The sequence below is a fragment of the Gracilinanus agilis genome, chromosome 2 (genome assembly GCF_016433145.1).
Source record: "Gracilinanus agilis isolate LMUSP501 chromosome 2, AgileGrace, whole genome shotgun sequence".
Taxonomy (NCBI): domain Eukaryota; kingdom Metazoa; phylum Chordata; class Mammalia; order Didelphimorphia; family Didelphidae; genus Gracilinanus; species Gracilinanus agilis.
Window position 1 is genome coordinate 182545220 of NC_058131.1, and position 15994 is coordinate 182561213.

At 37.3% G+C, this 15994-nt stretch overlaps 1 protein-coding gene across 1 annotated transcript in view; it reads left to right on the forward strand.

The window, feature by feature from the left end:
• Positions 1 to 9041: 9041 nt before the first annotated feature.
• ROCK2 (Rho associated coiled-coil containing protein kinase 2) overlaps positions 9042 to 15994 on the forward strand; it is a 155543-nt gene continuing 148590 nt past the window's right edge. The window contains exons 1-2 of the mRNA XM_044659556.1: positions 9042 to 9089; positions 12304 to 12378. Of these exons, the coding sequence (XP_044515491.1) occupies positions 9042 to 9089; positions 12304 to 12378 (123 nt within the window). The remainder of the gene's footprint in view (positions 9090 to 12303; positions 12379 to 15994) is intronic.

Consider the following 15994-nt stretch of genomic DNA (forward strand, 5'->3'; position numbering starts at 1 on the left):
CCTCCCCCTTCCTTCCTTCCTCCCCCTCTTTTCTCTTTCCTCCCTTCCTCCCTCCATTCCTTCATCCCTCTCTTCCTTATTTCTCTCCTGTATTCCTTCTTCTTTTCTTCCTCCTTCTCTCCCTTCCTTCCTTCTCTCTTCCCTCCTTCCTTCCTCCCTCTATTCCTTCCTTCCTTCATATGACCTCGTCTCCAACCTTGTCACCCTCCTCAAGACATGCTCCAACTTGTAAATATCTTTCCTAAAACAGGGTGCCCAGAACTGGATGTGGTACTTCACCCATAGTCTGACTCACTCAGAAAACAGCAGGCCTTTCACACTCCAATGAGAATGTCTAGTCCTCTTCGCCCCTGCATTCTCTTTGGAAACAAAAACTGGCCTAGGCTTGATTACTTGTTTAATCTCTTCTACACAATCTATCCCTCCACTATCTTTGGCCAAGGAAAGATTGAGCAGGTCCTACAATAATGCTTATTCACAGGTCAAGGAAACTCTGGCCCAGGCTCAGAATCAAACCCAAGAATGCACTGGTGAGAGTGAGAAGAGAAACTGAAAATCCTCTTCAAACATTTGGAATTCCAATGGCCCCTTTGTGCCACTCCTAGACCCCAAGGCAAAAATTCACAGCTCCTCAGACTTGGAAGGGACCTCAAAGACCACCTCCTCTAGCCTTTACCTGCAATATGAATATCCTCAACAGCATCCCTAACAAGCAGTCATCTCTTCACTATGTGAAGAGCAGAAACACCAACAGAAAATTTACTGTTTAACAAGATAGCCCAACTTATTTCTGAACAGGGCAGTGCTGAGGCCTCAACAACACCAATTCTAGATGTCAGGAGTAATATTCACTCACCCACTTCCTAAAGCTAACTGCATGAAGTTTATGAAAATAAATTGTAGATGGAAAACATAAAAAGGTACAAGGAAGGGTCAGCGAGGTAGCTCAGTAGATAGAGAACCAGACCTAAAGATGGGAGGTACTGGCCTTGGACTCTTCCTAGCTGTGTGATCCTGGGCAAGTCACTTAATCCCAAATGCCTAGCCCTTACTGCTCTTCTGCCTTGGAACTGATACTTCATATTGCTTCTAAGCCATAAGGTATGGGTTAAAAAAAAAAAAATATATATATATATATATGTACATATATATATATATATATATATACACACACACACACATACCATGAAAACTGATTATATTGAGCCAATAACTGCCTCCCTCTAATGTCCTTCCATCAGTCTTTAGATGTCTCTTCCTTGTGTTAGGTCTCAAAGCTCTGCCCTGGGGCAGCTGGGTGGCACAGTGGATAGAGCACCAGATTGAGATGTCCTGGATTCAAATTTGACCTCAAACATTTCCTAGTTGTGTGACCCTGGGCAAGTCACTTAAATTCAATTGCCTAGCCTTTGCTCTTCTGTCTTAGAATTATTACTAAGACAGAGAGTAAGGGTTTAAAAAAAAGTTCTGTCCTGTTCCATCCTTGCCTACAGAAGTGTTTCTGGCCAATGTTGGGCCAAACATAGCCTAAGAGTGACCTCTGGTGGCCAATTAAGAGAAGAGCCCATGTTCCCCAGCATGGTCCCTGCAATTGAAGAGTTCAGAACTGAGCCTGGTTAGTAAACACTGCATGGTAATGGGGGTCTGCTAAGACTCTAGGGTCTGCTCTTCTCCATACTCACCAAGCGAAGCTACCCAGAACCTGCCTTATCTTGAAATCTCTTCTCAGCTCTGACAGAGTTCTGGGTCTGTTTGCAATCTCACTGGAATGCTGGCCCAGTGATGTCCCTAAAATGACTTCCAAAACCTAGCCAATTTGGTGCTCCTAGACTGGGTTTACCTTTCAATTATTCACTTCCACTATAAATGAATGAAAATGAAACCATCCCTGGTCCTCCCAGCAGTGGGTATTCTCCCCCCTCCCCCAAATACTCTTGGAATGCCTCCATCTCTTCTTGTCTTCTTCACTTCCTCAGCCTTCTATAGTCTCCTCCTCCCTCTCCATCAGGAAGAGGTAAACTCCTTAGAGATGGGGGTGGTTTCATTTTTCTTTTTGAATTACCAGCACTGAGCACAGAGCTTTGTGCATAATAAGAACTTTATAAACAATCTGTTGGTTTAGATTCATTTGTTGGCTTCTCTCTTTTGCAAACAATCTGGGGAAAGGCAGCAAATCTTGAAACTCAGATTGGCTTCCCATCGTGTCCTAGTCCATATTCATCTAGCTTTCTTTAGTACCACAATAAGCTAGATATCAGGATTTCTTCCAAGAATGAAAGCTATCCTTGGCCCTTTTCCAAAAGGAGAAACAATGCATTTTCCAAAGGCAAATAGAAAAAGACATTCCAAATTATCTGCTTTTTGTCATTATCTCTGCCTCTGGCTTACACTTATATGATGCTCTGAGATTTGCAAAGCACTTTGCATGTATTAGCTGATTTGATCCTCAAAACTCTAGGAAGTAGTTGCTATTATTATAATACTCATTTTACAGATTAAGAAACTGAGGTGGTAAGAGGCTATGTTGCTTCTATCAGTTACTCAGCTAGTAAGTTTCTGAGGAAGAGTTCAAATTTTCATGTTCAGGACTCCAAATCCTGTACTCTATCCACTATGTGAAGCTCTAGTGTTTCCAAGCTCACCTGGATCCCTTCAATGCGTTCAGTGACCACGTAGGCATGATGCATGGCCACGAGTGGCACCTTCACTCCAGCCATTTTTCCCAGGGTGCTTGCCCACACACCTAGGAGTAAAATACAGACCCATTAGAGACCAATGACAACCTGGCTTTAGGCAGAGTTCAGGAGATCAAAGAACCATAGAATAAGATCTGGAGGGAACAATAGATATCATGTAGTCCAGTGGTTCCCAAACTCTTTTGGCCTACCGCCCCCTTTCCAGAAAAAATGTTACTTAGCACCCCTGGAAATTATTAAACTATTTATTAAACTCAAAATAGAATGTAATACAAAAGAAGTGTGGCTATCACTGCTCCCTGGATCACTGCAGCGCCCACCAGGGGACAGTAGGGCCCACTTTGGGAATTACTGATAGTCAGTACAATGGCAAGAGTGCTAAATGTGAAGTCCTATTCATCCATCTGCATGATCTTAAGCAATCTTGCTTCAGTTTCCTCAACTATCAAATAATGGATCCCTGAAGGTGCCTCCATCTTAAAGTCTATGATACTATCATCCCTCATTTTATAGATGTGGAAATTGAGGCCCAAGAAGTAACTCAAAAGACTTGTATGAACTGATGCAGAGGGAAGCAAACAGAACCAAGAGAATGATATACACAATGACCTCAATAATATAATTGAAAATAATCCTAAAGAACTAAGAAAGACTCGTTACTGGCAGCTAAGATGGCAGAGTAAAGAATGTTCCAAGCTCACCCAAACCCGAGTCCAAAACAACCTAAAAGACCTGCAGATCAACACCTTGAGTCATTTTGAGTACCGGAATTTAATTGATAAAGCATACCTCCCTTCTCTCCATAGAAAAGTGGTGGACTACAAAGCTGAATGAGGACTATGCTATTAGATGTGATAAATGCATCTCTGTTTTGTTTAACTGTATTCCCTTGCTATAAGATAAGGGTAGGGTGGTATGAGAAATGATAGCAATGTTTTTAGTTTTTAAAAAATCTTTCCCTTCTGTCTTAGAATCAATACTGTATATTGATTCCAAGGCAGAAGAGCAGTAAGGGCTAGGCAATGGCGGTTAAGTGACTTGCAGCTAGGTCACATAGCTAGGAAGCCTCTGAGGTTAGATTTGAATCCAGGATCTCCTATCTTTAGGCTTGGCTCTCAATTCACTGAGCCACCTAGCTGACCCCAGTCTGAGAGTTTTAGGTCACTTCAACTGATTGCTTTTATTTGTTCTTCTGGAACAAAATTCAGTTAAGTTTGTTCCTTCTGTATAATAGCTTTTCAACCATTTATATGAAGTTATTTCCCCTTAGTTTTCTCTTTCCTTGACAAAACACTTAAAAAACCCAACATTTTCTGGCAGTTTCCAAACTTTTTGCCATTTGTGGTCATCTTTAGATACATTGTACTCTGCCAGCTTTCTTTGTGGAGCTGATGATGATGATGATAATTACTAGTACTTATATAGTGCTTCAAGGTTGCAGAGCTCTGTACATATGATTCATTTGATTCTCATAATAACCTTGTGAGGCAGGGCTATTGTTATCTCCATTTTGTAGATGAAGAAACAGGCTTATTAAAGAGATGAAGAGACTTTCCCAAGTTCATACAACTAAATATGTGTCTGAGTTATAATTTGAATTTAGTTTATTTTTTTACTCCCAAGTCCAGTACTCTTACCTGTTATGCCACTTAACTGAATATAATATTCTGTTATTAGTCTGATTAGCTCAGAGTATAACGGTTTTATTATAATTTAGATCCATTTCTACTAGTCATAAATGATGTCCTTTCTTAGCTACTATGTTACACACTCACATTTAAATTCAAGTTTTTTCTTTTTTTTTTTTTTTTAAACCCTTAACTTCTGTGCATTGGCTCCTTGGTGGAAGAGTGGCAAGGGTAGGCAATGGGGGTCAAGTGACTTGCCCAGGGTCACACAGCTGGGAAGTGTCTAAGGCTGGATCCAAACCTAGGACCTTCCGTCTCTAGGCCTGACTCTCAATTCACTGAGCTACCCAGCTGCCCCCTCAAATTTTTTTTAAATATGAAAAATAGGTCTTGTCTATTCCAGGCCAGATTGTTTCTCATCTTATTTTTCTTTAATTCTTTGAACCTAAATGCAGAGCTTTACATTTACAACCTTCACTTTTGGCCCAGCATCCCAGCTGGTTGAGATAATTTTGAATCTTTAATCTCTCATTTTTATATCATTTGCAGATTTGATAGGTATTTCTTCATTTAAATAACTGATAAAAATGCTTTATTTAGGTATAGAAGCAGATCATTCTATTCAGCTTAATATCAAACCATGAGTGAAAAACCTTATGAGTAAGATTGTTCAACCAGTTGCAGATACACCTAACAGTCTTTCTTCTAGCTATCATTTTCTCATCTTCTCCATAGGAACCAAAAGCTTTTGTTAGAAGCTTTGTTACACACAAGATAAACCATGTATTTTGCATTCTCTTTTTTTCTGTGTCTAGGCATATTGTCAAAAAAAGGAAATTGAATTTAGTTGGCTATAACTTGTGAAAAACGAATAGTTCATAATGACATTTGTGATCCTTGGGATGACTTCAAAGTGCTATATAAATGTAATTTTGAGAGCCTAGTTTGGTCGAATAGAAAGGACACTGGCTTTGACTGGGACTTAAGAAATAGGGATAAATCCTTATGTCTTTAGACAAATCATAGTATTTGTGGGCCTTAGTTTCCACAACTATAAATTGAAAGGGTTAGACTAGATGTCCTCTTAAGTTCTATTTCAACTCTGTATCCATGATCCTGTGATGTTTTCTAAATGCCCACAAACTCTTTGGTAATTTATCTGTTAGAGGATTTTTTTTGAGAATTGGTTGTTGCTACAGTGTGAATTTGGGATCATTTGGTTTGGAGAAGGCAAGACTGAAAGCTAACAAAGAAAATGTATATATGTAAGTTTGTATGCTTGTTATTACAGAAGATAGTGGCAGACTACTTCTTGTTTTCATTGCAGATGGGATTAGGGGAAATAGCTTAAATGGCACACAAAATCAGTCATTCAATACGCATTTATTTTTGTTGTTCAGTCATTTCAGTTGTGTTCTACTCTTTGTGACCATGTTTCTGGTTTTATTGGCAAAGATACTGGAGTGCTTTGCTATCTCTTTCTCTAGCTCATTTTACAAATGAGGAAGCCTAGGCAAACAGAATTAAGTGATTTGCCCAGGGTTACATAGTTGGTAAGTGCCTGAGACTAGATTCAAATCTTCCTTATTCTGTGTCTGGCTCTCTATTCACTGTGTCATCTAATTGCCCTTATTCCAGGTATGGGGGATAGCTAGTGCAAAAGCATAGACACAAGACACATAGTTTACCTGGAGTCAAAATTGATTAGAAGCTAAAAGATGTGAATTTGAATCCCTATTGATGAACCTATTGGTCATAGGCAAGTCACTTCACTTTTATTAAATTTGAGCACTTCTAGTGGTAAATATTCAGTTTGATTCAGCAAGCATTTATTGAAATCATTGTTATAGGTTCTAGGGATACAGAGACAAAAATAAAAACAGCCCCTGACCTTAAGCTGTTTATATATTATTGAAATATACTTGAAGTATATGCATAAATGGAAGTACACACATATACACATACATATGTATAAATAAAAGCCTCAATTAACACTAAGTGATAATATTGATAATGATAGTTATCATTTATATACTGCTTACTCTGTGCCAGGCACTATGCCAAGTACTTTATAATTATCTCATTTGGCCTTTATGACAACCCTGGGAGGTTGATGCCATTATCCCCATTAACTGAGGCAAATAAAAGTTAAGTGACTTGCCCATGGTCACACAGTTAATAAGTTCCAGAGGCCAGTTTTAAACTCTGGTCTTCTTGACAAGGGTGGGAGCAGGCTTCACTATTTACTGCCAACCAAATTGCTTCTAACACTAGCATATTGATTAAGATTTCTCAAAAAGACTGTTTGCTTGTCCACGGTGTAAGAGGAAGGTTCTGTTTATATAGAACTCATTTATATGCCAACACAGAGTTAAATGCTTTTTTCAAATGTTACCTTATTTGATTCACAAAACAATCCTGGGAGGTAGATGATATTATTATACTACAATGTACAGTTGAGGATACTGAGGCAAACAGCTTAAATAATTTGCCCAGGATAACACAGTAAGTGTCTCAGGCTGAATTTGAATTTAAGACCTCCTGGCTCCCAATCCACTGCTCTATCCATTGCTTCATCAGTTTCTTCTGAAAAGTGCACTATAGAAGTGATAACATTGACATCAAGATTGAGGTATGTTCTTCATCCTTCATTTTGAAGGGGATCAGTGATATCATGAGTGATGTCTTGACTCGCTCATGAATAAAATTCATTTTTCAATTGCACAAAGTCATCAGCCTCACTTTTTTCCAGAGTCATCCAATCCACAAGCAAGACAGAAGTCAGGATGATTGGCAGTAGGCCAGGATGTAATAGATAACCATGTCATCTTCTATGTTTGACAAAGCTCTAGGTGCCTCATTGGGTCTGTTTCAGTCACCTCATTGAATGTTGGAACAAATTGTTTTCATCTGCCCATTCCACTCAGGAGGTCTTCACATGATTGGGATAGATATCTCCTTAACTTGTAACAGTTGGTTACTCTCTGCCTGGTTTAGCCCAGTTACTGAGTTTTACTAGGGTATGGCTGCTGTGTTTGCTACAGCTTCTTGGAGCCAAAGGTAAGAGTTAGGTGAAAGATAGACAGCAATAGTGAATGAGCAGCCCTGAAAAGGATTCCACAAGTCTTCATACCAGAGATGATAATCCTCAGAACAACCCATAGAGTTGTGAAGGGGATAGAAAAGGATCATTTCTAGTTGAAGCAATCAGAGAAGGAAGGACATTGATGAACCAGTATTTAATCTTGGCCTTGAAAGAGGAGCAGGGAGGCCATTGTAGCTGTAGAGGGTAGGAGTATGCTTTATTTGCAGAAAAGAGTGGACCTTCAACTAGGGATATGAATTTAAATGGTGTAGTAGATGTGAGGTGGATGTGAGGAGGTGAGGCTAAAAGGATGAATTTGAGTGAAGAGAAGGCTGAGTTAGGATAAGGTGAATTTGGACTGGGATTAATTTGGGTGGGAACATCAGAAGTTTGTGGAGGTGTTTTATGGGCCGTACCAAAGATGTTTTTTAACCCATTGATACTTTGAATATCATATTCCAAGCCTTGCGGTCTTGTAGTGTGGAGGCTGCCAGATCCTGTGTGATCCTGATTGGTGCTCCTTGATATCTGAATTGTCTCTCTCTGCCTTCTTGTAAAATTTTTTCTTTTACTTGGAAGCTCTTGAATTTGGCTATTATATTCCTGGGGGTTGTCTTTTCAGGGTTTAGTGTAGAGGGTGATCTATGGATCCTTTCAATGTCTATATTGCCCTCTTGTTGTAGAACTTCAGGGCAGTTTTGCTGAATAATTTCTTTTAGTATGGAGTCCAAATTTTTTTCAATTTCTGCTTTTTCAGGAAGACCAATGATTCTCAAATTGTCTCTTCTAGACCTGTTTTCTTGATCTGTCAATTTCTCAGTGAGATATTTCATGTTTCCTTCTATTTTATCAGTCTTTTGACTTTGCTTTATTTGTTCTTGTTGTCTTGAGAGATCATTGGCTTCTACTTGCCCAATTCTTGACTTTAGAGACTGGTTTTCTGTTATATTCTTTTGATTTTCCTTTTTGATTTGGTCTATCCTGTTTTCCAGCTGTTTGATTTTGGTCTCCAATTTGCTTATCGATTCTTTTGTTTTGGGGGCATCTTTTTCTAATTGCCAAATTCTAGCCTTTAGAGACTGGTTTTCAGCTATAATTTTTTGGTTTTCCTTTTCAGTCTGGTCTGTTTGGTTCTTCAAGGCTTCCAGCTGGCCATTTCTGGTCTTCAATTTGCTTATCAATTCATTTGATTTCTGAGCCTCACTTTCCAATTGCGAAATTCTGCCTTTTAAACTGTTATTTTCCTGCCAGATGCCTTCCATCTTTCTCATAATCTCAGATTTGAACTCTTCAAGAGTTTGTGACCAGTTTTCATTATTTTGGGAAAGTTTGGATATGGTTACTTGTTTGTTTTCCTCTGCTGTTTGCTCTGTTGTCTGGATTTTTTCTGTGTAAAAGTTGTCCAGTGTTAAAGATTTCTTCTTGATCTTTCTCTTCTGGGTTGTGTCTGGCTTGCCATTGTTACCCCAGCGCCCTCTCAGCTTTATCCTCATGCCCAGGGTCTGTCTGTGCTCTTTAGGCTTCTGAGGTCTCAGGTCTAGTTGTTCTCAGGGTCAAGCCTCCTGGTGATCCCCTTGCTTGTTCCTCTGCCTGAAGCTCCTTTAATAGTCTCAGGGCGCTGCTTCCACAGTCATGCACTCAGCATCTGCGTCTGCAGCTGTGACTGTGCTTGCACTCAAGGTCTGTGTTCAAAGTCCATGCGTTCTTTAGCCTCTTGGGGTCTTAAGTCTTGCTACTCTCAGGAGCAGGCCCTGGTGATCCCAGGTAGCTGCCAAGGACTTAATGGATGCCCCAAATTTGCGCTAACTCTTGTGTGCTGGTTTTGGCCCTGTAGGTGGTGTGTGTGTGGGGGAGGGGGTTGCTCAGCTCGCATTTTAGTGAGAGCTATTTCACCCCTTATAGCATGGAAATCCCGATCCCACGTAGCTTTGATGCTGCACCCTTTTGTGGGATCCCTTCGTTTGTCTGGATTTGTTTTTATGTCCTCTTGAGGAGTTCTATATGTGTGGGTTAGGAGAGGTTAAGCAGCTGCTTTTTACTCTGCCGCCATCTTAACCCAGAACTCTATCTCCCCCATTGATACTTTGGAGGGGACTTTAATCTAGTGTTAGATAATCTTTTGTCATTTTACCAAAGGAATTATCAAAGTTTTTCAATTCCATAGTTTGTCTTTACTCCCTCTGTTGAATAAAGTATCAGTGCAATTGTTTCATGTGTGCCTCAGGACAAATAGAGTATTGATAGTAGATATAGCAATAGTATTAAATATTGTTAATGATAAATGGAAGTAAAAATAAGTTTTGATCAGAACCTTCCATCACCTCACATGTTCCCTTTGAAATTTAATCTTATGTTGCTCTCCACCTGGAGAGCCCAATATTGACTTTTTCCCTTGGTGATAGCTTCTTTGCTTGTATAAAATTGTGCTGTACTTTTTTTTTTTTTTAAACCTTACCTTCCATCTTAGAATCAATACTGGGTATTGGTTCTAAGGCAGAAGAGTGGTAAGGGCTAGGCAAGGGGGGTTAAGTGACTTGCCCAGGGTCATACAGCTAGGAAGTGTCTGAGTTCACATTTGAACCCAGGACCTCCTGTCTCTGGGCCTGGCATTCGATCCACTGAGTTGCCCCCTTATATTATTCTTAGTAGTGGGCAGCCGGGTGGCACAGTGAACAGAATACAGGGTCTAGAATCAGGTAATCTCATTTTCTTGCCTTCAGATCTGGCCTCACACCCTTTATAACTATGTGTTCCTGGGCAAGTCATTTAACTTTGCTTTAATTTCCTCATTTGTAAAATGAGCTGGAGAAGGAAATGGCAAATCACTCTTGTAACTTTGCCAAGGAAACCCCTGTAATAATTACAATTTAAATTATGAGATTGTTAGTAGCTTTTTAGTGGCTTTATTACAGCAAAGTAGAGATAGTAAAGAGAGGGAAAGGGATTCCTTCAGTTAAGCGAGCAGAGCACAGAGCCAGAGACCCATACCTTAACCAAAGCAAAGCTCAAACTCCCCCAAAAAAAGAGCCCCGCGGTGTGGGTCTCAGCCAAATTTATCTCCCAAGTCCCTGTACATCAAATGAAGACATACTTAAAAAGGATGCTGGGAATTTAGCTCAGGTGTGCAAATTTTCCACCCCCACACCCCAAATGGGGTCATAAAGAATCAGACACAACCAAACAATAAAAATCCCAAATAGTATGGCAGCAGGTTTATGAATTGTAGTTCTTTCTCAGCTGACTAATAATTTTGCCTTGCTTTAGACTACAACCATCATTCAAGTGTTTGATGTTTGCTTTATATAGTTTTCATTTTTCATTTATCTCATATATGACTTTAGCTTATAAATTTATTTTTCTCCTCCTTTCTCTTATAATTTTCTCCCCCACATGTGGATTGAGAAATAGTTTTTGAAATTGTTTAAATGAAAAATTTACTGGTGAGGACTAATAATGTAGCATTGGTATTTTAGTCAACAAATATTGCATACTAACTATAATACTCTTCTACTTCATTAAATTCTAAATAGTGACATGTAACATGGCTTAGTGAATAGAACTCTAGGTATTCTGGGAATCAGGAAGATTTGGGTTCAATTTCTACTATAGACCCAAACTGTAGAACTGTGAGCAAGTCACTTACCTTCTCAGGGTTCCAGGCATCTTTCTCTTTTTTAGAAATAGAGAAATAATTTATTAAAGAATAATAATCAGGATTACCATGGGATTTTCATGGAAGATGAGATGATGAAAGGAAATGAAGTATAACATATAGAAAATTAAGAAGCAAAAGCCAAATCCCTAGAATTAACTACCCAGCAAAATCCAGCATGCTGTTTGAAGTTAAGAAATGGATAGTTGAGAACCAGTAGGACCTTGAAAAGTTTGCAGAGATATGTATCTCTCTAAAATCTTAGCACAATAATGCAAGCCACCCAGTAAAAAGATAAACATTTAACACAATTTCTATTTAATTCCTATTTTTTAAATGAAGGTAAAGCCATTATTTCAATTTTTTAAAAAGTGCTGTGGATAGTACTGTAACCTATGGGTCTTCTGGACCTTTCCATCTGCCCTAAGACTAAACTTTCTTTTATGTGTTTTCTCCTCCAATTAGAGTATGAGCTCTTAGAGTAGAGTCTACCTTTTTTTTTTTTTTTAAAGAAATTTTCTTTGATTTCAGGCAACTCTCTTTAATAATCTTTATCATAATCTGTTGCAAAGCAAGTGCCAATCTTTATTTCTTAGAGAGGTTTCTCATCAAAACTACCCCATACCAATGAAATTATGAATCTGAAAAGAAATTCTAAATAACATCTCTGTCAACATAAGGCATTATAGTGTGTGTGTGTTTTTTTTTTTACATTTTACTTTTTTAAATGCAATAAAATATTTAAAGAGCACCAGAAAATTGAGTTGGACCAAAAAATCCAAGTATGAATCCTAATAGTTGAGCCTGTTGATTATAGGAAAGTAACTTTACGTTTATGAGTTTTCCTTACATATTTGGAAAGCAGTGTTTTACAATAGAAAAAGTGTTGGCTTTGAAGAAATGCATTGTCTGAATCCCAAATCTGAAATGCATTGTCTGAATCCCAAATTGCTAACTGACCAGGGGCAAGGTATTTAACAATCTCTTTGGACTTCAGTTTCCTCATCTATGAAATGAAAGGGTTAAACTTAAGTGACTTCTGATGTTCCTTCCAGTTTGTAAGTCTATGATTCTGGATCTTATGATTCTATTTTTAAGGGAATTATTGGCCATTGTACTTGTATTCACTTTGCTGGCCCCCTAACCCCATCCTGCAATTCAGTCAATTCAGTAGAACCCTTTAAACCCCAGGGAAGGAAGGGAACTTTTCTTTCCCTTCTTGCTCTTGTGCTTTTTTGTTAGACCTTATGCTTGACTGCTAAAGGAATTCGTATTTGCTTCTTGAAGCCAAAATATCTTTCAGGAGTGTGCCTTCAGGTACTGGCTAGCAAAAGATTCCAAATCCTTTAGGCACATTCAGAATTATATATAGAATGTCCTGGAGTACAGGGAAGTTATTGTGTACTGTAAAGAACCCTAGATGAAGATGCTCTGATGGTTTCTTTCAACTTTCTGCAACAGATGTATGTCAGACTTAAGCTTCCAGTCTTCTGAATGGGGAGATATCTTCTCTAACCTTAAATAAAAGTCAGTTTGCCCGATTGTTCATAAGGGAGAATAAGATTAAATATTGCAAAATAAAAACTTCATAAACCATTACCTTTGTAGTTACTGAGTCAAGAGAAAAATAAGGGAAAAGACATTCATGAATTGTATACTTTAAATAAAATGATAACTACTTGAGACAGTCATAGTCCAGAAGATAAGATTTAGGGCAGATTAGGAATTGAGGGATCATCTAATCCATATCATCCATAAACCCTCATTTTAAAGGAGGTAGAGGAAATAAAAAGAATCTAAGTGACTTTTCCAACATTTAGCTTGTGCCACAAATTTAGTATAAAAACAAAAACTGTGAAGACCAAAGTATTGTTTTTTTCTTAAAAAAAAATTAAAGTTTCACTGTTTTTAAAATACCTGAATTTATCAGTAAGCCAAACCACTTTGGTAGTGAAAACACTTCAGTATCAAAGTTTTAAAATATATCTTTCTTTACATTTATTCCCCTTAAATGATAATGTAGTTCCTATAAAGTTGGAAACTGTACAGGCAGTGAAAAATAATCATTTTTCCATTCTAAAAAAGAGACTACACTACAGTCTCATGCTGCCCAGCTAATTTATTTTGTTTCTTAGAGGGTATACTTCCGGGATTTGGAGTCTGCAGTTTTTGAAGGATCCTTATTTAGTTTGTCTTTATGTGCTTTTCCATGTGCTACTTATATAACCTTAAGCAATCATGTAACCTTTGGCCTCATTTTCCTCATTGATGAAGGACCTAAGTCCTAGATGACCGCTGAGATTCTGAGTCAGTGTGAGATTTGTAGACAAATCTACAAGTTGGAATTTCTTTTCTTAAAAAAATATTTTCCCAATTACATTTAATAACAGTTTTCAACATATTTTCCAAAATTGTAAGATCCAAATTGTCTTCCTCCCTTTCTTCCCTCCTCACTCCCAGCAACTGTAAACAATTTGATCTGGGTTGTACATGTATTATACAAAACTTACTTCCATATTGGTGGTGGTTGTAAGGGAATACTCATAAAACTAGAACACAAAGTAAAGTGAAAAATATGCTTTGATCTGTGTCTGATTCCCAACAGTTCTTTCTTTGGGGGTAAAGCATTCTTTGTCATAAATCCTAAAGAATCATTGTATTCCTGAGAGTAGCTAAGTCTCTCACAGTTGATCATCATACAATATTACTGTTATTTTGTACATTCTCCTGGTTTTGCTTATTTCACTCTCTTATCAGTTTGTGTAGATCTTTCTAGTTTTTTTCTTGAAATCATCTTGCTCATCATTTCATATAACACAATAGTATTCTATCACCATCAGATACTGTAATTTTTTTTAGCCATTCCCCAATTCATGGACATCCCTTCAATTTCCAATTCCTTCCTACCACAAAAAGAACTTATAAATATTTTTGTAAAAGTAGGTCCTTTCTCACCCTTTAAAAAAATCTCTTTGAAAATCTCTTTGGGATATAGACCTAGTAGTGGTATTATACAAGATCAAAGGGTATGCACAATTTTATGGCCCGTTGGGCATAGTTCCAAATTGTCCCCAAGAATGGTTGGATCATTTCACAACTCTGTCCTCTAATTTTTAATTTTCCTTTACTTTCATATTGGCCAATCTGATAGGTGTGAGGTGGTACCTCAGAGTTGTTTTAATTTGCATTTCTCTAATCAATAATGATTTATAACATTTTTTCATATGATTATTGAGAGTTTTGCTTTATCTGAAAACTCCTTGTTTATAACTTTTGACCATTTGTCAATTGGGGAATGACTTGTATTCTTATACGTTTTACTTTGTTCTCTTTTTATTTGAGAAATGAGACCTTTTTCAGAGAAGTTTGCTGCAAAAAATTTTCCCCCAGTTTGTTTCTCTTCTAATCTTGGTTACATTAGTTTCATTTGTACAAAACCTTTTAAATTTAATATATAATCAAAATGATTTATTTTACATCTGTTTTCTCTTGTTTGGTCATACATTCTTCCCTTCTCCATAGATGTGACAAGTAAACTATTCTGTTCTCTAACCTTTATAACCTTTTATGTCTAAATCATATATTCATTTTACATATCTTGGTATAGGGTGTGAGATATTGGTCTTCTAGTTTCTGCCATTATTTTATTTTTTCTAAAATATATTGTCCCCCACTTTTATTGTTAATCTGAGAGACAAAAAATAATGATTAAGCTTTAGACTGAATCTTCTTTTAGTCATTTAGCTATAATTTTTTACTTCTATTCCTTAAAACTTTGTTAACTTACTATTCTTTATATTTCCATAAGGAATTTGTTTTGTGACTTTAAAAGCATCTCACAATCTGGTGAGCAAGAAACCTACCTTCCAGCCTACCTCAAAATATTTATTGTACAAGATATTCCAGCATTTAAAAGCATCTCACAGTTTGGTGAAAAAGAAACCTACCTTCCAGTCTACCTCAAAATATTGTACAAGATATCCTAGCACTACTGAAAGTTTTGAAACCTGGGATACATTTTGAGATTTATGATTTAGACATTTTCTGAACATTGCAAACCTTTCTGAGTTTCCCTCATCCTCATATTCTTTATCATAATTTCAGATTTCTCCTTTTTGCCCAGGCTTATTAGCCTTATACTTTTTCCCTATTGCCATCTTATCCTATTTCATCTGGGACTTTTCTGTATCATTGATCTACAATATCATCCTTCCCACTACTCCCCTCTCCCTTAAATATTTGTCTTACAAATATGTTCATACTTTTATTTAAAAAAGTATATAAAAGTACTTTAATATATATATAAAAAGCAAATCCTTCAAATTAGTATCTTACCTCTCTTTTATCCTTAAATGAATATAGAAAGAATAGTTTATATTCATTGACTGCCTTTTGCTATCTATTCACTCCTCAAACCCTTAAAATCTGGCTTCATGCCTTAAAACTGTTCTCTCCAGGGGCACCAGTGCTCTCCTTTTTGCCAAATCAAATGACCTTTCTGCCTTCATCCTTTTTTTTTTTTTTTTTTTTTTTTTTTTTTTTTTTTTTTTTTTAAATCCCCATCCTGTTAACTGCATTGTTAACAACACTGTTGGCTATCCTTACTTTTCTGGTATTCTCTCTCCTTAGTTTCCACACCAATACTCATGGTTTTCCTACCTCTCTGACTACTCTCTCTTGGACTCTTTTTCTGATTTCTTATTTCTTCTTGCTCCTTAAATGTGGTTATCCTCCAAGGTTTTGGCATTTCCTTTTCTTCCTATTTTTATAGTCTTACTGTAATCTTATCTACCTTGCATTGCTTTGTTAATCATATTTATGCAGATGACTCATCTATATTTCATTCTCTTTTCTCCCATGTTTATATTTTCCTTTTCAAATTGTTGTAACTGTTAGTATCTCTCTCCCCACTATTCACTTGTGTATGTGTATG